This window comes from Balearica regulorum, chromosome 22 (assembly GCF_011004875.1).
Source record: "Balearica regulorum gibbericeps isolate bBalReg1 chromosome 22, bBalReg1.pri, whole genome shotgun sequence".
NCBI lineage: Eukaryota > Metazoa > Chordata > Aves > Gruiformes > Gruidae > Balearica > Balearica regulorum.
In genome coordinates, this window is record NC_046205.1 from 543,164 (window position 1) to 564,798 (window position 21,635).

Genomic DNA, 21,635 nt, shown 5'->3' on the forward strand with positions numbered 1-21,635 from the left:
GGTTGGAATGACTTCTTGTGTCGGATAGCAAGAGCAAGCCAGAGTCAGTGGTAGGGAGACCGTGGTGTTGGAAAGGGCTCCAGAAAGACCCAACGCTGCCAGGAGTGTAGAGGAAAAACAATGGTCATGTGTTTGGGCTGAAGATTTTTCTTAATTTAAATTGGCAAACAGTTTGCAATAGAATTCTGCTTTCCTGACTTGTGTGTGGCATTGCCACAGTCTGAAATGGCTTTGGCAGCGTTTGCTCCAAGAAGTCATCGCCTTGCTTGTTGGCTAGCTGTGAGTGTGGGGGTTCCCCTGGTTCTGCTCTGGGTTAGAAGTTATTCTATGAATGTCAGTCTGAGAGTTGGATTCAGTCATAGAGCAACTGTTATCCTGATGTCAGGAGGAAAAATTTGTTTCTGCTTTGATTCTGGCTCTGTAAGTACAACTGAACTGTAATGCTAGTAGATCTGGGGCAGAAACAGAGTTTTCCAGCACAAAGACTAATTTGGACAGAGGGATCTTCAGTTATAGAAAATTGTGATTTGGGAGCAGGGATCAGCTAGAATATGTCACCTGACTTTTTTTTTTTTTTTTTTTTTAAACCAACATAAGTCCAAAACTGGTAGTGAAATAAAAAGATGGAAGTAGGAGCAAAGATGTATCTTATGACACATGTCATTCATTGTAGTGCAGCAGAACAGCTTAGTGAGATAATGTCTGAAGTTGCTAAAGCTGAAACTTGACTCATTGAGGTAGACCGCATCTTTGTCCTCGGTTTAATTTCTTTTCTTTCTTTTACTATTTTTCTTATTTTTAAAAAGAGTGAATTCACTTCTGCATGAAAAGAGTCTTCAAACTGTGATCCTGTCACTTGACAGGGGACAAAAAACCCCTCAGCATCTCTCCAGAGGATTCCAGAAGGGTGTACGTGTTGAAAGGAGACGTTCAAAGAGGTTTCAGCAGCCTTTTCTAAGGCTCACGCAGGAGGATGAATAGGTGCCCCGTGTAGGGTTTGGGGTTGGAGTGTGATCGTGCAGGGCGCAGCTGGGAGTATAACGCATCATGGCAGTGCTCTCACTGTTTTTCTCAACTTACGCTGCATACTCGCACTGGCTATCCCATGTTCTAGAGCCATTTAAAGAGAGTATAAAACCGTCTCCAGATATGTATTGATTTTTTAAAATGAAGTTAACTATTGACTTAAAGGAAAACTCATTTAAAATATCGTTCTCTGTACAACACTAACGGCATGTTTCTGGCAGAGGGGGAGGATCTCGTGTCAGTGGAGGACAAGGCGTGGTGGCCTTGGAGAGTAGATACTCGTCAAGATAGAAGGTTCAGTCCGGGGACCAAAGTCAGCAGAGCAGTGGTTTGAGCTTAAGTCCTGACTATCGAGAGGTGTTCTAAGAAGAGCCATTCCATTCTGATTGTGATGAAAATGTAAAACCTCACCTCTTTTTTTGTTGGTTAGGTTTTTTGGTTTTGGTTGGTTGGTTTTGTGGGTTTTAGTTTTTTCATAAGTCAGCTGATTTCTCTACCTCCCATATTAAAAAAGCCTACTGAATTGAAGAAGCTAGATGTTAACGAGTACCTGACTGGAAACAGCAGCATTCCTCCTATGAAATCTAAAATTCAGACTGCCAATTCTAAGTTATTTTTTATTTTCATCTTCAATGTAATTTTGGTCTGAAGCAGTTTGATACTTCTTTTTCTGAATTGATTAATTTTTTTCTATCTCCTTTCCTTAAGAGCCCTGTGGCAGTTTGGCACCCTGAGCTATCCGGTGCAGTGTCGGTGGCTGAGGTCCCTGCCAGGAACGGTGGCAGGATCCTAGGGAAGAGGTGGAGCACCTGCTGCAGGCAGAAGGACGCTGAAAGGAGTTGAGGGTCCCCGTGGATGGGCAGCAGCCATGCTCTGATAACTGGGTGCCTGAGGGAGCTGGGGAACACTAGTCTGCATTCCTGTAGTGTTGTAGTTAATATCTTCTTTAGGTGGGGAAAACTGATGCAGCTCCTTTAGGCCCTGGATCTTGTGGCAGTGAGGACCAGAAGTATCGTGTGTTCCTGGCTGGGTGGGAGAAGGGCTCTGGAGAAGTCTGTGAAGCTGTGGGGCTGAAGAACCACAACAGGAGTCAGTGTCAATGCTAGTGCTACCAGCTCTTTGCTCAGGTTGAAGTGATGAATGCCAGAAGGTCCGAGGCTGTGTGATATCTAAGCCATTGTACTACCATAATCTTTTGTCATTGCCTTTGCCTTTTCTGTGTGTGTGATGAGTGCTAATGAAGTTTGTAGTGTTCTGCTGTGAAATGCCGGAGGGAATAGCTGCTGGCAAGACTAGTACAAAGATGAAAGCAGACTGAGCTCTAAAATATGGGTAACTTCATCAAGGAGAGAAGATTGTCCTTTCTGCTTTTGATCCTTACTGTTTGCTTACTCCTTTCCCATTGCTGCTGCCTTGAGCCTTTATCCTTTTTTTTTTTTACCTCTGCCTCCCATCTCTCCCAGCCCAAGAGGAATTAATCTGTGTTTTATTAATTTATTTTTTAAAAACAATGTTGAGCACATTTTGACCTCATGCTCAATTTGAATTTTCCTGGCGTTTTATTTATACTCACCCGAGAGAGACAAACTTGAAAAACACGGTGAGATGCTTATGCTATATGTTTCATATGTGGCTGGGTACAGTCTGTCTTTGACTACTGTGCCCAGGTCGGGGGGCTGTAATCCCTGCAGCCTGATACCCAGCACGTGCCCTCCCAGACCCTGTTCACACAAGATGTGCTGAACAGTGGTGTCTGTAGGGATGGGATGAATGGGGAGTGCAGCTGGTACCAAAGCGGCAAGTTTGGCATCTAAATGTGCTCCAGAAACATGGAAGACTGTAAAACTTTCTGCTAGAGGGAGAAGGTGGGGGAAAGAAAAACCAGTATATCACAGGAACTTCCCACTCAAAAAACTACAGGGTACAGAAACTAACCTGTCATCCTACCGAGGATTTCAAAGTCATATTTGTAGCCTGCATGCAGAAAACCAAATTTGTGTTCAAGCCAGAGCTGTCTTTTGTATAATACCCTATAGAGGAACTGGATCCAGCTGGCCACCTACAAAACCAGAATAAATGCTGTATTCTTTTTACTTGGAAATGAAAACTGGAACTCCTACCTAAGTCATTATAGAAAAAAATATTCAAGTTCCTATCTTTATAGAATATTTAAATATTGGGGGAGGCAGGGGGGAGGGGAAGCAAAAGACCCAAGTTTATAGCAGTTGTGCTGGATCTATGCAGAGTAAGATTTTCTTAAAATTTATGGCTGGTTACTCATTTTGCATAAATTTGTCCTTATCAGATGTTTGTAGCTGTGTATCCCATCATCTGTTACTTAAGTAACATGGCAATTTTACTGACATGTTCAGCATTAGCACCTGTTTCCTAATTAGGAAAAAGCTTGTTTTGAGATGAAGACACCATGGTTCCATTGGGTAGCTCTGGAGTTCAGTGCAAGGCTTTCTGTATTTAAACACTAATGCGAACTCTATAGTAACGAGCGGTGATTTTCTAATGGAGGTCTGTGTGCAGAGATTCTGTCAAGGACAGCTCTCGGTTGTTGTGTCTCTGAACGTTTTTGTCTTTGCAGGTGAAAAAAGCCAAGATGCAGGAATCCAGAGAACAAAGCTTGAGGTATGTAATTTTTAATTTGATTTTAGTGTGGAACAGTTAATGCTCTTTTGTCATTATAAGCTTACATTTGAGAAGCTTGCGTATTGTTTTATTTTTCACAGAGACAGGGCAAATATAAGTCACCTTGTACTTGATATAATTTTGAGATTAAATTCCCAATTAAAAAAAATTAACTGGCCCTTAAGCTTTTATAAAAGTGGCTACCAAGAGTCTTAATTGCATCATCAAGCATCTGTTTTTCACAGAATCTGATGAGACTGTCATGTACTGCACATAACATGCATTTACTCTGGTGAGACTCAGAATATTTTTATAATATCTGTGCTATGATTCTCAGCAAAACTCTGTAGATGACTGTTTTGAGAAATTAAACATTCTCAAATTGATAGCTTCTTCTGTTAAAAGCTGTTGTATTCAACTATTTTTAGCCTTAGTAGATGCTTTCTGATGTATGTCGTATTTAGGAATTAATCACTATTACTACATGTAGTGAGCATAGCTATAGTAGGGTTTATTCTGTTCCTGCAAGTGGTAGCAAATACTGTGAAGAAACTTTTTTTTTTTTGAAGCCTCTGACATCCCAATGTGAGTGACAAGGAAACTGCGTGTGCGCCATTCCTGCAGGAGTGGATGTGCTATACTGAAGCCCTGAATGAGGACATTAATACATAGATAATTATTTAAAAAAACCCCAACAAAACAAACCACAAAGGGAATACTTAACTAAGAAACAATGAGCAAAAAGAGTGTGAAACTCATTACGTGTCTAAAAGCTAGAAATTTGAGCTAATCAGTGCAAGCTCCCTTTCTAGCCAGTACAAGATGAGATGAACCATGTCCTAGGAGGGTTTTTTCTCTCTGTCGACTACGAAGGAGCTGAGGGCGGCACGGGCAGGTCTGACCGTGCTGGAGTCAATGGTGTCAGTTCTCCTTCAGCACCTTACACTGCTTCAGTGCAATCACAACTTTCCTGCAGGCACCACTAGCCTCAAGATTTGAATGTAGACATCCTTGTGGAGTATTTACAAATAGAATGGAGGGGAGATAAAATTGCATTTCTAACGTGCTTAAATATGCCGTTTAAATATTATTGCTTTATTTTTATAAAGCTATATATGCTTTTAAGTTTGCTTACGGAATAATTTAAAATAATTTATTAGATTTGTTTCTCCTCAGCAAACATGATTTTCAGCTGATGTCAATACTCTGGCTGTATTTGTTTTAGCTGGATTGTGGAAGAGCTGTACCCAGTGAGGGTCGTAGTCTCTCTTACGAGCATTAACCATCCTTAAGAGTCTTAACACTTTTGTGAATACAGCGTGCTCTGCTGGTCAGGCTCTCGCTGATGCAAGGCAGCCACAGTCCAAGTGAGAATTTTTCTCTGAGTCTGTGAGAATTGAAAAGTTGTAAATGATGGAGAATAAAAGCACTTGGGATGGAAACGTCCCAAGAGCCATAGGTGTGTGTGTGTGTCGAGAAGCAGCAGTGAGAAAGACAGGAGAGACATGGGCTGGTACAGTATGGTCAGAAATGTTATTTTATCTGTTACTGTTTTCCATGGGAGGTGATCATGAGCAGCTCTCAACCTGCTTGCAAACTGCATGCCATTTAACAGCCGCAGATCAACTATCTGTGCCACAAAATCACAGCATTTTTACCACCAAGAATAGTAGTACACAAATACACCAAGTCTGCGTAGAAATATGTTATTTTCTTGCAAACCTCATGCTTTATTATGGAAGTCTGTTCATCTACTAGTATTGAGAAAGATTTCCAAGGATTTTGGTTATAAAGGTTTTCAGGGGGGAAAAAAAACAGATTATGCATTTTGGTTAAGCTTCACTCCCTCTCACCAGCCAAAGGAAGGAAACTCGGTGGCACTCACTAGCCAACTGCCCCTTTGCCCTGTCCCAGGAAAGCTGTACCTGCTGCCCCAGGGGATTATATCCAGCCCATCCTGGAGCACGGAGCTGGACAACAAGGGCCTGTCCCAGCCCATGGGAGCAGTCCAGGGGAGGATGGAGCTCCCAGGGCACTGCTGGTTGATACCACACGCTCCTCAGCTTCTCCTTCCCGCAGCTGGCAGAAGCCAAGTCGATGCTGCTGTGAGTGCTTTGCTGTGGCCCTGCTGTCACAGACTCCCAAGGAGGTTCCTCACTGCTGGCTTTGTCCCTGAAGACCAGTGTTGAAGCATCCTTGATCTAGGCGTCGCTTCTGTACTTAAGAAATGTTCGCAGGTTACCTGATTATTTTGGATTTGCCACGCACCATTTCAGTTACGTGTCAGTGTTTGCTTTGTTCATATGTAGAGTAGGAAATACAGATAATTTCTTAATGAAACTGCTTTTTCCTTTTATGATTGCCTTGTTGGCTTCGTTTTGTTATTGCTAGTTCTGCAACACAGCTTTTCACAAAGTTTTGAGGCATCTGTGTGTTACTCTGATATTCTCAGCCTGCAGTTTTACAAGGTGAAGGAGCCAATATAACTGCTTATTGAGAGGGAGTTCTGCTTGTAGCTGTAGTGTGCACCAAGCATGCTGCTCACTGGATCACTCCATGACCTGAGTCTACTCAGTATCCCAGCAAAAATAATTGCACGGTTTTTGTGCTGGATGAACAAATTAAACTCTCACGGGGAGCCTGATGGGTGCCTGAGCTGACGCAGGGAGCAGGAGGCCGTGCCCGGGTGGCAGGGAAGACGTTTGTACTTTCTGCTGCGGGCAGCAGTGCCAAGCTGCTAGGTCTGCTGAGCTGTCAGTGGAGCTACAGCCTTATCTTGAGAGACCAGTTGGTGAGTAAATGTGCTGGAGGTGATGACAATTTAATGTCTGATTAGAGCTCTCTGTGTGAAATATCAAAGAGCGCAGAGCTGGTTTCTGTTAAGAATCAGTTTGCCTCGGTTAGGAAGGTTGAAGCCAGGGGTTACGATGCCTAAGGATGTTAATTTAAGAGTTCATAATACTAATGATTAGTCTTTGTTTGTCCTGGCAGTCATGTGAGCAATGCAGAAGTCAGCGATCAGAAACCTGAATCTTCAAGCCTTGGTTCAAACCTTCCCATGTCCAGTGAGAGTAAGTATCTTCTGAGTTCTTCAGCTCCCACTGTCTTTCCTCTTTTCTTCACTGGTCTCGTTACTTTGCTTCATCAAGCACAAGCTTTGTCTCCTCCTTGTAATCCTTAGTTTGTCCTCACTGTCAGTTGTAAAGTGAAGATTTGCTGTGGTGCCTAGAGTCTTAATGCCTGATGGTAAGCAAGTATCTCTTTCTAAAAAATAGTTTTGTGTCACTGCCCCCCAACTTGCTGAGGGGTACTGCTATCTTATCCACCTTATACATGATCTTTCTTGAGGGTTGAGTTGGTCAATCATAATGCCTATTGTAAAAGATGTTACTGTTATAAATCATTATCTCTATGCAGCTGGTTGGTCTTTTGTAATAATATACCATACACTTAATCATAGACTCTGAACTTTATTGAATGTCTGCAGAAATTCCTTGTGAAATAAATGGAGAGGAAACTGAGGCAGAAAATAAAAAGATGCATAGTAAGTGAGAGGTGGAATGTATCCTTTCTTCTGGAAAAAGAGGGCTGGAGGTTATTATGAAAGTAGGATTCCTGTGTAGAATACCTTTGACTGCCCATACTTATTTATAAGGGTAAATCAGCTCAACTTGATTGAAAATATGTAATGTGTAACTCTCCATAGCTAACTGATTGCATCTTTACTATTATAAGCAATGTCCTGTGATGTTGCAGTTGCAGGAGTTACCAGAAGCTTTAGCCTGCAACATCTGCTGCCTAACTGGATAAGCCATTTACAAATTCCAGAAGTTGCATACAGTAATATTGTGGGGGTTTTTCTTTTTTACACCATTACCTAGTTCTTTATATGCTATTTAAAAAATAAGAATTCTAGAAATACCATTACTACATTACTATTCAGATGAATATTGACATTCTTTAAAAGAAAAAAAAAAAAGACATTTTTGCAGGAGGCATGTGAGAATATCTAACAAGTGTTAAATGAAAACCTTTAGGTCTGAAAGTTCCCAGTTTGTGTTTCCTGTTGTATCATTGTGCTACATGGGCTTTACACCATCAGTAAAGGCAAACACAGGACCAGAGAGAGGTGGTTCATGGAGCATTCAGAAGGTTCAGAGCATGTGGCTGATGGTTTGTATTTCTCAGCTGCTTACGCTCAGATTACACAAAGAGGAGGTTATTTAGGTAGCAGAATGCAAATGTTAAAGTTGCCTGTGCAAACTAACATTTGCTTCCCTTAGTGGATATAACTGATAAGAGAGTTAACTACGTGGTGATACAAGAGCAGTAATGTTCTAGCACTGTCCCATATAGGGAAAGCCCAACTTGTTGGAGCGCATCACTGGCATCTGGAGCAAATCCCAAGGCAAAGTATGCTGTCATCCATGACCGTATTTCTTTTTGAAGGCCATTAGCTGAGTCACTCCAGAAGGGAGAAGGACAGTGCAGTCTCTTGTAATGTTAGCGATGAGGAGCCAGGCCCCTGGGCCGTACAAGAGAGACGCTGTTAGCCAGGATCCCCTCCTAGGCAGGGCTGGAGCCTGGGTGCTCTGCCTGCTTCCAAACTGGCTTCAGATGAAGAGGCTGGATCCACAGCAGCACAGCTGTGGTTGCTAAGAGTTTGGGTATGGTGCTTGTAGATCCAAACTAGTAAACACACGTACTATGCAGATTTACAGTCACAAAGGTCATCTAGCTTGGCGATCACGGCAGCATGCTGCACTGCGGTGGTGGCATGTGCCGGAGGGACTGCACAGCGCCAAGTTCCGTGCCAGGGGTCCTGCACATCCTTGCTTTCCTAGTCTGATGGACAGCCGAGTGTTTCTCAGGTCAGCTCGTCTTAATCCAGGGGTTTTTTTTACTGGCTCTTGGGTTAGGACATAGCAACTCAAGCCCCCTTCTTCACCCCAAACCAGCATGCTGTAATTGAGAACTGGCTCATATGGGGTATATTAGAGCCATTGGCAGTGAGATTTTGAACATTTCCTCCTTGGATTTGCAGTCTGAGTGACTCTGTCATACCAGCGTAATTGCTGTGGATTTATTCCAGCAGAAAAATGGAAAGATCTCGTTAAATGTAACTGCCAAATTTATTTAGAGGTCATCTGAATTTGGATTCCGAGCCTTGTGTGCTGCAGCTCAGCCTGTTGTCACTCAATGTGTGGAATTAAGTTTGCTGAGCTGGGAGCTGCTCCTTTTTAAAGGACAAACAGATTGCTGGAGCCGTGCTCTGGGTAGAGTATGTAGGAAAGGGAAGGGGAAGAGGAACACTTGGCAAAACAAGTGTCTGCTTTGGTCTGTGCTCTGGGACACAGAAAAGAGATGTTAAGCTTGGCGCAGATGAAGACCCTTTGGTACATGCAAGGTTCGGGCAGGACTGAAATTAACGTTTTATCATGACAATTCCAAAAGATGACGGTACCAACTGGTGAAGAGAAAGACCACCGTTACAAAGGGAGAAATAGTATTGACTGAATCGTCTACCAGCTGTGAACTGGCAATAAACACTTTTTTGTGCTGGTTTAACAGTGCGTTTTTTGAGAACTTGCTTTGAAACAGATATTCAAGGCACTAAAAAACCTTTGTAAATCATATGTCTTGGTTAAAATGTGCTGTGCGTGCTGGTATTTAATTGTCATTATTTGTTGGGTTTTAAAATTGCCTATGTAATTATACAAACTATTTTTTTTTTCAGTTATGACATGCACTGATTATATCCCAAGGTCATCAAATGATTATACCTCACAAATGTATTCTGCAAAGTAAGTCAAGCAATTGTTACTGAATTCTGTAACTCTTACTTCCTTCTGAAGTAATCTTTTTGCATCTTTATGCATTTTTGTAATGCTGTAAATCACACCTTCATATCTGCTGGCAACAGATACTCATTGCTGTGAACACTGAAGCTTCAGTGGCTGTTGTTTTATGATCACAAGGATAAATGAGCCCCTTCAAGTAATTAACAACACAATAGTCGTCTTGTATAATGCCCATAATATTTGAGGAATAAACAAACTGGACAGAAATGAATATAGGGGAATATAGGATTTTCTGATCATTCATCACCTATGGGGATCTTAACAGTCCTTCCCATTGCAGTATAGTAGGCCTTAATCCCCCATGCTCGCTTTTGTATAGTTGCTTCGTGTGTTCCAGTAGTTTTGACATTACTGCTGTGTTGTATTAGCTTTAGGATTTGGTATTGTGAGGCATAAGTGAAAGTAATTGCTTGTGCCTGTTAGAACGGGGAGTTTGTTCTTCCCCTCTCACCCTGCCCTCCCAGTCCTGGAATAAGCACTGGTGCTCTGGCATCAGGGAGGAGAGAGTTTCCCCTGGTGTCACCGCAAGAAGCAGGCAGAATATATAAAACCAAGAGCCTGTCGTATTGGGAAACACAAGCGAGTATCACACTAAGAGCACATGTCAGTGTGTATTGTTTCTTCTTTCCAAAGCTATTTTTTAATGTGCCTTCTGGTTTGGAGGATGAAAGATGCTAAATGTAAATAGTTGTTTTTTTTTACTTTTGCTCTTTCTTTTTAATAAAAGGCCATATGCACATATCCTTTCTGTACCTGTATCGGAAACAATGAGCCCTTACCCTGGTCAGACTCAGTACCAAGCACTACAGCAGTCTCAGCCCTACACCATCTACCCCCAGACCACCCAAACCTACGGACTACCTCCTTTCGGTAAGAAGTAACTTTTCAAAGACTTCTCAGTGCCTGCAGTTATTGTCTTATGTCTCATTAAGAAGCCAATGTTAAGCTTAACCAGGTGTGTTGGAGAGAAGAGTTTGTAGGAGAGCACGTGCCTAATTTAATTTGTAGATCAGTATCTACAGTACTGATCTCTAGATGGGACGTCATATTATGAAATATTATTTCTTACAAAGCTGTTTTCCTGGCCATTAATTTGGATGTCTCCCCATGGAGCTTGCCACAAGGTTCTTAGTTTGGGATCATAATTTTCTCCAATTATGGTATAGCTGTGTTTGTGCAGTTTCCTTGTCAGTGAAATCACACAAGACCCACCCTACAGCATCTCTGCTGAAGGTGGTTTTCCTTTCCTTTTTACTGGCCAGCATGAAGACTTCTTTGTTTTTTCATCTTTCACCAAATGTAGATTTCATGCTAAAATGTCTCCAGGTTTACTAGGCAAATACATTTGCTTAAGTTGCTCTAATACTTGAGCCTCCCTTGAGCCATTCTGGTTTTCGGAAATGCTCGAGGGGCGAGAGCCCTGTGGTAACTGCGCAGCTAAAGCTCGATGACGGCGTTTGTTCACCCTGTGCTTCCTTTGTAGTGCGTGGAGGGAGGGAGAGGCACACCTCTGGGGTGTTGGTCTGTTTTAGAAGATGACCATCTTTCTCCATGATGTATAAAAGGAGTTGAGGATGGGTAGTGCTGACAGAAAAAAAATCTAACTTCTGAGTGGGTTAGCTAGTGAAAGGAGCTGCCTGGTCTTTCCTTGCACTCTGTATATTAGAGTGTGACACTGGGGAAAACAAACCACACAATAGACTATCCCTCCACATGTATGAAATTTTATAATTGATTATTAAAAATGGTCATTTTAACTTCTCTTTTCATTTTTAATGTTGCCCTGCTTCGTTTCATGTGTAAATATTGTATAACGTTGCTAGCTCTCAAAGTTGTATGGCAGCAGAGGCAGTTTTGCGCCTTAGTGCCAAGCTCTAATGAGAGGGGAGAGCATCACCGCCCTGCATCAACCTGTGCTGCCCGTGAGCTGCCGAGCTGTGCGACAGCCGTGAAGTGTCTGCCGGGGGGGCTTGCGGTCGTGCTGCACAACTACAGGGACACAGCCTCTTGCAGATTTGTCTGTAGTGCTAAAATCTTAGTATCTTGAAGGGTAAAAGAATGAATTTTTCCTTAGCCAAAGAAGTAGACGTCTTTGAATAAAACCAACATTATTTATGGCTTTTGTTAGCTGCTGACAGAGCAAGGACTTTTATATAGATTACAAAACAATTGATTTGTTATGGTATTTTTGAAAGATAGTGTAGAAAAGGTAATACAACTGGGCTCAGTTTTATTAGACATAAGCTACATTACTGATTCCGTTTAAAGTAATACGGCACAAATTGTTATCTTTATGAGAAAGGTCAATATGTAAAATGAATCTACATACTTTTTGGGTTTTTTTCATATATATACAGCTGGGATTTATGAAAAGTTTTCTTGTGGTTGAGGGATCCATAGGAAGAAAATGATGGTTTTGTCGTAACTGGGACGCAAGGGTTTGATCGAACAGTATCTCCCAATCTCATTTGCCCTGTATTAGTGGTGGGATACACTGCTCCAACTGATCACTTAAATAACATAAAGCGGGAGCTTTGCAGGGTGTAAGTGTTGGGCTGTTTCATTAGCAACCCAGGCTCTTCAGGAGAATGGGGACCTTTGGGTGGCTGTTCGTATTTGCTGCTTCTGCATTTCTAGCTCAGGCTTTGCCAGTGAAGTTCAAATGCGACTGCCATTTCAGAGATTTTTTTGAAACAACCAACGCTCCCCACCACCTGTCATGATGGTGGTCTTGGGATTTCTGGTGGGCTGAGTCTGCGTGTCCTGGGGAGACGAAGGTCTCTGCCTGTTGTGTTCTCTGAGCTCCCCTCGTTCCTCCAGGAGAGCTTTTCCCTTTCATTGCAGAGAAGTCTGATACTGTGCCCATACCCAAGTCTTCAGTTGCCAGTGCAGTTTGTATGCTGTCTTTCTCAACGCTCTATTCCTTGTCTTTTTGTCCAGTTGTAGTGCTGGGTGTTGTCACAACGGTCTATTACCTACAAACTGTGCCCAACCCCATGTGATGGTTGCTGGAATGTCCTTCTCCGCCCTGGGTGCCTGCACTTTGGTTTCAGTGCCTCGTTGCACTGTTTTTTGCTGTATCTGAACAGTGGCTGGTGGTTTCCTTTCCTTCATTTATTTGGTGCTCAGTGATAGTTTATTGTGGACGGACGGTGCACTGAGGCTGCTTTGGATCTTCTTAGGTATTTTACCATGTTGCTTTTTTTTTTTTTTTTTTTTTTTTAAAGACAAATATGTGGAGTGCTCCCTTGAAGTGTTAGGCCAAGATGTTTAAAAGGTGTTTTAGACTTACTTTAAAATGTTTTGGGGGAAGGAGGTTGTAGGGGGTTTTGTTAGTGTTTTGTGTGTGTGTGATGATTTCTTGGAGGTAGTAGTGGTGGCTGTATTGGGGGGGGCGCATTTGAGTTTTTTTAATCCATAGGTTCTGGAATTCAGGGGTACTTACTTACTTGAATGTAACTGTAGAAATTCTTCTGAAGATCTAGGCAAGAGATCAGCATTTTCTGTTGACTTCAAAGGAATTTTTGTCTGTTAAACATCTTCTGAAATGTCATCAGTTACTGAAATGTCTTGGTATGGACTATTCAGGTATTAAATACCTGAATTTTTAGTCTGAATTTAAGTGTTAGGAAGACGTTAAAAGTCATATTTCCGGTAATGGAAATCATACCAGAGTGATACCTGCTCAGTCATACTGTGAAGATGGACCTTGCATGGTGTGATGGACAGGTGGAGGGTAGAGGACTGAACATGCAGAGTGCAGAAGGAATTCTACAAATTATTTTTGCTCACAAAATCTCCGTTGAGCAGGTGAGGACTTAGCCAGTTTGGTCAGATGTTTTAGCCTGTTCCAGAGGTTTGCGTGACTTTCTACTGTGTATTTGTTTCTATGCCAAAAAGAAGGCATCGTGGTTATCTAACTAGAAGAAAGCAGATGTATTTTAAGTACGAAATTCAAGCAAGCTGACAAACACAAGCAGGGTCTTGAGATCGCTCAGGTCAGGTTGCTGCTTCAGAGAAGAGATGACCTATGCTCTTGCCAATTTGTCAACTCTTTGTGCTGTAATACTTTTTTGATGGTGTTTAGTGCATTCTTCTGCATGGGACATACTTGTGATATGGAGAGATTTTATTAAAGAAGCATTAAAATAAGAGTAGTGACATACGAGCTGCATATGTGTGGCTGTAAGTTGGTGTTAGAAACACTGGGTGTGATGTTTTACATGAACTCAAGAAAAACCTACAAGTGATGGGCCTTTCCGCATGTGTACACGTGTCCTGTGACATTCTTCTGCCCCAGCTGTGGTGCTGCCCTTGGGCATGGAGCGGTCTCGTTCCCCCTTGCCTGGCTCTGTCATCCTTGAGGCTGTGCTAGCTTATAAATGCTGTCTTGCAGAATGAGAGTGCCACCAGGCCAAGAGTGTGCCTTGCTGTATGGCAAGTAGGACATGTCTTACTGAGAGACGACAGAGAGACAGTCATGGAAAGCAGGGGCTGAAAGATGCCTTATCACACGACTAGGGTCAGCTCCTGCACTCGTGTGCAGCCAACCCTGCAAACACCTCCGATGTGTGTGTCTGACCTGGTCTTACACTCTTCATGTGATAATTATCCTACAGCATTCACAGTTGGTTTGTGTTTCATTGTCGCAGTTACCAGGCACTTCTGTGTGTCCCGTCTCATTATGTTGCTGTCTGCTCCATGTCCATCTGTCTTGCACTGTAAAGAACTGTTGGTTACTGTCCCCTCTGAAAACTACTTACCTATTCGAAGATTGTGGCACTCCCCTTCCAGACTAAAGAAATACAGCTACTCCCACTCTCCGTAGAGGATCTATTTCCCGTATGTTTTATCCTGGAGTTTCTGCAATAGATCTACAATCTTTCTTAAATCAATCTTTCACATTTGTTTGCTAATTATCACGATTCTAGAGGTTTGAAACAGTAACGAAGATGAAACTCAAGAGGCAAAGAATCAAAACCCTGATGTGGCTGTACAGATAGGTGACTGACTTAATTTGACTCATAGGTGACAGTTTGAGATCAGGTATGTAAATAAACCAAAGAGCCATTGCAGAATTTAATTCTGACAAAGCTGCAGCGTGGAGCAAGCTCTTGGAGTTGCTGCTCTTGTCCAGCTCTATAGAGGCTCCTGTGGCTTGTCCTGCGAGAGCAGGTGAAAGGCTGCAGGTGGCTTTTGCAGCCTTGGTACTGTTTTTTCAGGGGGTTAGGAGGGAGGGTGGTCTTTCTGGTGGCCCTCAACTTTGTGTCTAGCTCCAAACATCCTTTGTCCCACTGCTTTGCACACTCCTGCTTGTTTTTAAGTAGATCCTCGCAACTGTTTCCTGCTTTCTAACCAAGGCCAGGGAGAAATTCCTTTGACTTTGGCTGTAGGTCTGGAAACACTTAAAAGGCCGAAGAGCCCTGAAGAACCAGGCCTGAGCTGAGCTGCTTCAGTCGGATGCTGTTTTCACCCCATCAGTGCAGGAGACTAGACCTTAACACAGCACCTGAGCTGAAACCACACTGCTTATGTGTGCCTTGTTCAGGTGAACTACAGTCACTTTCCTGTCTCTGTGCTTTGCCCAGTGTTGTTACAAATGCTGCCCAGAATGGCAGGAAACCTAGAAGAAACATTTAGTTGGGGGTTTTCCCCTGCTTTTTTTTTTTTTTTAAGCTCTATATTTGTTGTTGTCAGTCTATGAAAATTACTGACTTGTGGCTTGTTTTAAAATATTCAACACAAAGCCCAGTGAAGTAGTGGAAGTGTTGACCTTGACCTTAATAGATACCAACTTCAGCCTTGCTATGTAATAGCTGAGGCCATTTGCAATGGTGTGCGACTCAGCGCTCGGAAGGATTAGCAGTTCCTTTATACCGACGTGGCAGTGAATCTTACTGTGACACTAACAGATTTTTAGTTGAAAGCTTTGGAAATTGGTCTTGTTGGTGCTTTTAATTTTCTCTTTTTCAGCCAGTTTTGTCAGCAGCTCTAACCCATGCACAGCCTGACAGTCAGCACTTACTATTGCAGAAATTAAACATTTTCCATGTGTGATTTGTTACTTGCTTTTGTGACGAACAAAAATCTTAATCTGAGGAAGCAGCATGCTGTTTGGTCCCAGCATATTTGTTTGTAACTGGTCCAATTTATCTGATTCAGGTGCACTGTGGCCAGGTATGAAATCTGAAAGTGGTTTAATTCAGACTCCATCTACAAGTCAGCACAGTGTTCTTACCTGCACTACAGGGTTAACCACAAGCCAGCCCAGCCCAGCACATTATTCTTATTCCATTGAAGGTAACTTGGCATGGTTTTTATCTGCATCTCTCTCCATCTAAACAAGTCCAGATACCACAAATAGAGAGGCTTGCACGTTTGTTCTTGGTTTGTGCATGCTTCTTTATGCTTTGCCTCTTTTCTCTTTGTGCGTGTGTATGTGTTTGGTTTTGTATTTGCTACATACCTCTGTATGCACCAGGCTGGCTTGTTGGTGCCATGCTGATGGACTTAACAGGGTGAAGAGCAAATGGGAAGGGGAGAGAAGACTAAATGTTGTATTCTTGCATGCCTTTACTGGGAATGCTCTTGCAGCTCAAGCCCTTTGTTGGTGGTTTTTAGCTTGATATCAGGAAATCCGCTGACTGACACTGGATTTTTTTAATAAAATTGTTCTTAATTACTTCTGGAGGTAGATGGCTCTTATATTACACACACATACACACCCCAGGTTGGTAGAACTGCTAGAAAGTGAATTTCTCCATATAGAACTAGCCTACATTCTAACTGCTGGAAGAGCCACATCTAAGAAGCCAGGTGCTGAATTTCACCAGCTCCCAAAGCAATTTTTGACTAAGTGTGCCAGTTAGCTGAATAATGGAATATTGTTGCTTATGGCAAATATGTGCAAATTGATACTTTTTTTTTTAGGCAAGATTTTTGCCATTTATGTTTGGGTGATGAATTGTGAAAATTTGTCTCTTTCTCTGTAATTTTAAAAAAGCATTTTAGGAATTCTTAATCTATTTCTTGTGTGATACTTTCATAGAATGATTGAGGGACTTCAGGAGGTCTTTAGTTCAGCCTCCTGCTCAAAGGAGAGTTGACACTGAATTCAGACCCAGGTTGCTCAGGGCATTATCCAGATGGGTCTCAAAAACCTCCAAGGATGGAGATTTTGCCAATTCCAGTTCCTGACTGTCATCATGGTGAAACTTTTTTTTTGTCAACTTGGAGCATCCCCTCTCTCACGTTGTGACCATTTCTCTCCTTCTCCTGCTGTGCACCTGCAAAAAGAGCCTGGCTGTCTTGATAAGCTCCGTGCAGGTTCCAGCAGGCTGCTGTCAGGTCCCCCAAAGCCATCTCTTCTCCAGGCTGGACAGTCCCACTCTCCCAGCTGCCCCTCGCAGGGCATATGCTCCAGCTCCCTGACTGTTTGGGTGGCTCTTTGCCAGACCTGTTGAATTTTATCAACGTGTTTCTTGTGCTTGAGGCCCCAAACTGAATGCCATATCCAGATGTAGTCTAATGAGTGCCAAGTACAGGGGAATAACTTAAAATTAGGAATCAGTGGGTTTTAGCATATCTTTTCACTGATAGGAAGGCCATGCGGTATGTCGTAGTGCTTGCTCAGCATATGACATTGTGACAGTAAATGGCCCAGCGTAATATTTATCCTTAATTTACTTTTCATGTTGATAACACGAGCAATACTACACTGGAAATAGTACCTTCCTTCAAGCATAACTCTCCTCCAAGTACTCGCACTGGCAGAATGAATTATAGTGTTCTGTAATTTCCGAGGGTCAGAAATGGTTCTGCATGCCCTGACCCCTGGCAGGTTTGCCAGTGATGCACTATGGTGAGCACGTGAGTCCCTGGGGGTCGGTGAGATGACAGAGCCACCGTCAGGCCTCGCTCTGCAGAAGGATTTTAAACCATTTGATCCATGCTGCTGTGAGAATGTCTGATTTGAGGAGAGTTTCCCTGCAGGCTGCTCTTTGAAAGTGTGAAAAAGTCACCTGAATTGTGTAAATGCTATCGCTTTTTTGAAAAACTTCTTGCAAAGTGGCAGGAAACTCTTCCTTTTTTTGGATTTGCTACGTTTCCTTTGCGTCAAATTAGCAAGCAGCCCACTGAGGGGTCAGGTCGGTACTTGGGCTGGTGCAAGGGAGGTGGTGGAGAGTAGGAGCTGGAAGGATGGACAAAGTTGCTTTAGTAGTAGTCTCTTGAAAATCTGTCTTTTCTCTCCGATCAAAATAGTAGGGTGAATACAGAGTTGTACGATCCTGCTGTCCCACTGGAGGTGCATTTCAGTGCATGGATATGGTTTAGTCCACAGATGCCGGACTGAAGTAATGTGGTATTTGAACCCTGGTAAATGGTCAGATGCACTTAGTGACAGAGAACTTTGCTTTTTGTACTCACCCGAGCTATGGCCATGGCGTACATCGCAGAGGCACTTGGAAGCACTGGGAGCGACATGAGGAGGAATGGCTGCTGCTTGCCTTGCCTCTTCCTTCCCTCTGAGAGCAAAGCAGCCCAGTGAAACATAAAGTGCATTAATTGCAAATTCCCTTCTCAGCACATGAAGCAGGTTGAAACACCTTGGAAAACGACTGAAGCAAAACCGAATGGGATGAATGAGGCAGGGGAGGTAGGGATATAAGGTCTGAGGATGAGGTCTGGAAGCAGGGGAGAAAGAGAGGAGAAGAGAAAGAGAGTGACGGCAGCTTCAAGGCAATACTTGTGTTTGCTGGTGTTCTAAACCTGAGACCATGAAGTGGTCCCTTTTGGCAGATTGATGCCAAACGTTTTTGCATGGTTTTGGCCTATGCACAGGTAAAAGGAACTGACCCACAGTGCAGAAAGAGTTGGTTAATCTGTGTAGTGGGAGCTGTATGTAAAGATCTGATGAGTAACACTGTAAAGATAAAGGGTGATTAAAAAAGAACTGTTGGAAGGAGACCAGAGTTAAGATAAACAATGACATTCATATGAGAGAATCTGTGTTTTTACCAGAATCTCAGCACTTGGAATATTTTTCTATGTTTTCTTAGCTTCTGTTACCTGTCTCAGTGGAGAAGCAGCCTCTTCAGAGCACTACAGATGAGAATCACTTTCTGCTTGCTCTCTGTGATAATCTTGAGAGAGGTGGTAGAATAATTTGTCTTCTAGGTAGTTCATCTCCTCTGGCTTCATGGCAGGTTTGTTCTGTGCTAGCAAGGATCTTTTCTGGAGAGCTGCTCTTTGCAGTGCCCTAGGACGTGACGTTTCCTTTAGGTCATAACAGCCTGGATCGTTTCCGTAACGCGCATAGTTGGAAGGAGTTTTATTTGGAAACCAACCCTTGTTCTCTAGCAGTTGCTTGTGAGGAGTATCTGTGCTTCAAGTAGCTGCATAGCTACTATAGGTACTTGAGTATCTTCATTACCATTATTGCTGTTCAGTGCAGCCTTTTTTTCCTTTTTCTAAATGTTCCCCCCCCCCCCCCCCCCCAATTTCTCTCCCATCTGTTTTTGAACACTGCTGCTCCTATCTATGAGGGGGTTCCTGGGGCTAATTATTTACCTTCGTTTCTGCTTCCACAGAGATGCCACCCATCACATTTCTCACCTCTTGTAAATACCGTGTATTTCTGTACCTCTTTTAAGATATATTTCTTTTGTTTTTCATCTCTTTTGAGGCATATTTTGGATCCATTCCTTTTTCCAGGAGCTGTTCACCAGGTAGTATCTGTGCTTGCCATAACACAACGTACATTGATGCAGAGTTCGCGTTGCGGTCTGTTTCCCTGGGGTAGAAAGACTGAAGCCTTCAGAAGCTTGAGTTCTTCAGTCTTGGGGTGAATTCCGCATGGGTGTTATTTGCAGAAAGTGAGGGCTTTTCTCAGTGATGGTGAAGTAGGCGGTACTGTGGATTTCTGCAAGTCTTTTCATAAGCATCTAAAAGTGATTTTTGGTTTTATTTGTGTGCAGAGAAAGAAGGTTTAGCAAAAGAAAATATTTCTTGGTGGCACCTGGTTTAGTACATCCTGATTTTGTTCATGCTGATTTCATTATTTGTTTTCACTAATACTTGAGGGTCCCAAAACCTCATGTGGAGTAATGTTTAATGCAGTGGCCCTGACCACAAAATCTGCTAAATGACTGGTGTTCCCAGATCATGCTCTAACAGCCTCTTCTGTGTTTTGGAAGAACCGAGTGCAGTGACACGAAAGCTATTAAACATCTTAAAATTCATACTAACAACTACATGTCTCTAATAATTTGTCCTACTACCTGTTGACAAATTATTTCAGAAAGTCTCGTCCAAAACTAGTTGTAGTCTCACAGGGATATGGGGAAATATGTTTGCTTTCTCCAGTAGGAAGCACCCTTTTTACACTATTTGAAACATTTTTACTGTTTCCTTAAATTTTTTTATTTAATTAGGCTAAATATGGTAAGTCCGATGCAGAGATAATTTTTTAATGAGAGCTGATTTGAACACATTCATATCCATTTTACTGATTTATTCTGATTGATTTTCAACTGCTACTAATTGAACATCAGAATGTGATTATTGTCTTCTCAAAACTTTTAGTAAAGATGTGAAACCATTTTAATTATACTCCAGTTGCTTAGCAGGCATGGAGGGAAAAGGTTTCTGAAACATTTGAAAGTACTGTTGTGAAAGATGTGCTAGCTCTCCTCCCTGTCAGCCCAGTTGAAATGTAACTGGTTTCAAAATACACCCCAACTCTTTTTGGCTGTTACAAGCAGAGTGGTGCCGGAAGCGCAAAGGCTTGCGCATAAGCCTAGTAAGTACTTGTTTCATAATCTGGATCGGTCTCGTCTCTTGTGCTTTTCTAGAAGCATTTAATGCAGTAATTCTTAATTTTACAGCATCAACTACCAATGCCAGTCCAGTCTCTACATCTTCAACTGTAGTCAATATTTCCACATCAGCAGTAGCCAGCATCTCACAGGTAAAAATTCTTCCTTGTTATATTTATGTGCAGCATCTCCTTCACCTTTGTTTTACACATTTCTCAAAACTAACAAAGGAATGCCAAATATTTGCATCGCTTGAAGTGGAGCACAATGGGTGCTAGATAGCGCTCAGTATGTAACTCAAAGCCAGCAAAATTACTGTTGCTGTTTCTTTGACCATGTCGCTTCTCCCTTTGGCCTTTGCAACAAACTCGTTTCATCTGTTCAAAGGTGTTTCCTTGTCTGTAGATTGTGTGGTGAATCTTAAACAGGGTACTGAGATCTCTGTCAGAGACACAGTGGAGAAGAGGCAAATTTTGAGAACGAAACCTACAGGGAGGATTATAGGTGGATGTTTTTTGAATGCCTTTGTTCTCCCTCAGCAAAAAGAAGAAAATAGGTTTTACACAAACAAAACAAAAAATCCCCCAGTAAAGTAGGAGATGCATTCTGATGGTGCTAGAGGAAAACAAAGTCCAAAAGCCCTGTAGCTAGCACACAGCCCTTGTGTCCTGGTTTCAGGACACAAACCTTCAGGTTTTTTGAGGTTCTTTCATTAATGTAAAGTTGCTTGGAGCTGTAAGGGGAAAAAAAATGTTTTCTTTAAGTAGCGCAGACCGAGGTACATGGTTCAGAAATCCAGGTTGCCCTTTGATGGAATCGGGAGTGCACAGTGTGCCAGAAGAGTGTGACATGACATTTGGGGTGGCTGCTTTCTTTACTATCAGTAGCAGAAATTAAAATCCTCAAGCACAGCTTCATGTGCTCGGTGATCTCCTCCTAAATGAGTAAATAGTCTTCATAGATGGATACCTTCCATCACAGCATGCAAAACAGTTGGTTGCTGAAGTCAGGACATGAATAAAGGCAATTTATCTTGTAGCTCTTGCACCCTCAGCCAGTGCCAAGACCACTTTCTGTTGCTGTCAGTACGTCTGGTATCAGAAAGTAAAATGCAAGACAAAACCACAAATTCCAGAGCACAGAGGGGACTGATGTCTTGGCATCCACTTGATACTCGCCTGATACTGTCACATCCTTCATAATGAATTCATTTTTGAAGAAACTGGAGGCAGAGGAGTGGCCCTGTGATTGCTGGCCTCCTGTCTGCAGACCTGCCTGTGTGGGGGCCCATGGG

The 21,635-nt window shown here is 42.5% G+C and overlaps 1 protein-coding gene across 7 annotated transcripts in view; it reads left to right on the forward strand.

Annotated features, from left to right (window-relative positions):
• The window catches only part of EYA3 (EYA transcriptional coactivator and phosphatase 3), a 57,871-nt gene that overhangs the window by 22,383 nt on the left and 13,853 nt on the right, over positions 1-21,635 (forward strand). For 3 of the 7 annotated variants that reach the window (XM_075774124.1, XM_075774119.1, XM_075774118.1), the window contains 6 exons: positions 3,620-3,663; positions 6,655-6,734; positions 9,401-9,467; positions 10,252-10,394; positions 15,687-15,824; positions 20,411-20,493. In XM_075774124.1, the coding sequence (XP_075630239.1) occupies positions 3,620-3,663; positions 6,655-6,734; positions 9,401-9,467; positions 10,252-10,394; positions 15,687-15,824; positions 20,411-20,493 (555 nt within the window). Of the gene's footprint in view, positions 1-3,619; positions 3,664-6,115; positions 6,455-6,654; positions 6,735-9,400; positions 9,468-10,251; positions 10,395-15,686; positions 15,825-20,410; positions 20,494-21,635 lie in introns of all 7 variants that reach the window. The other 4 variants (XM_075774122.1, XM_075774121.1, XM_075774120.1 and 1 more) reach the window with 2 other exon arrangements.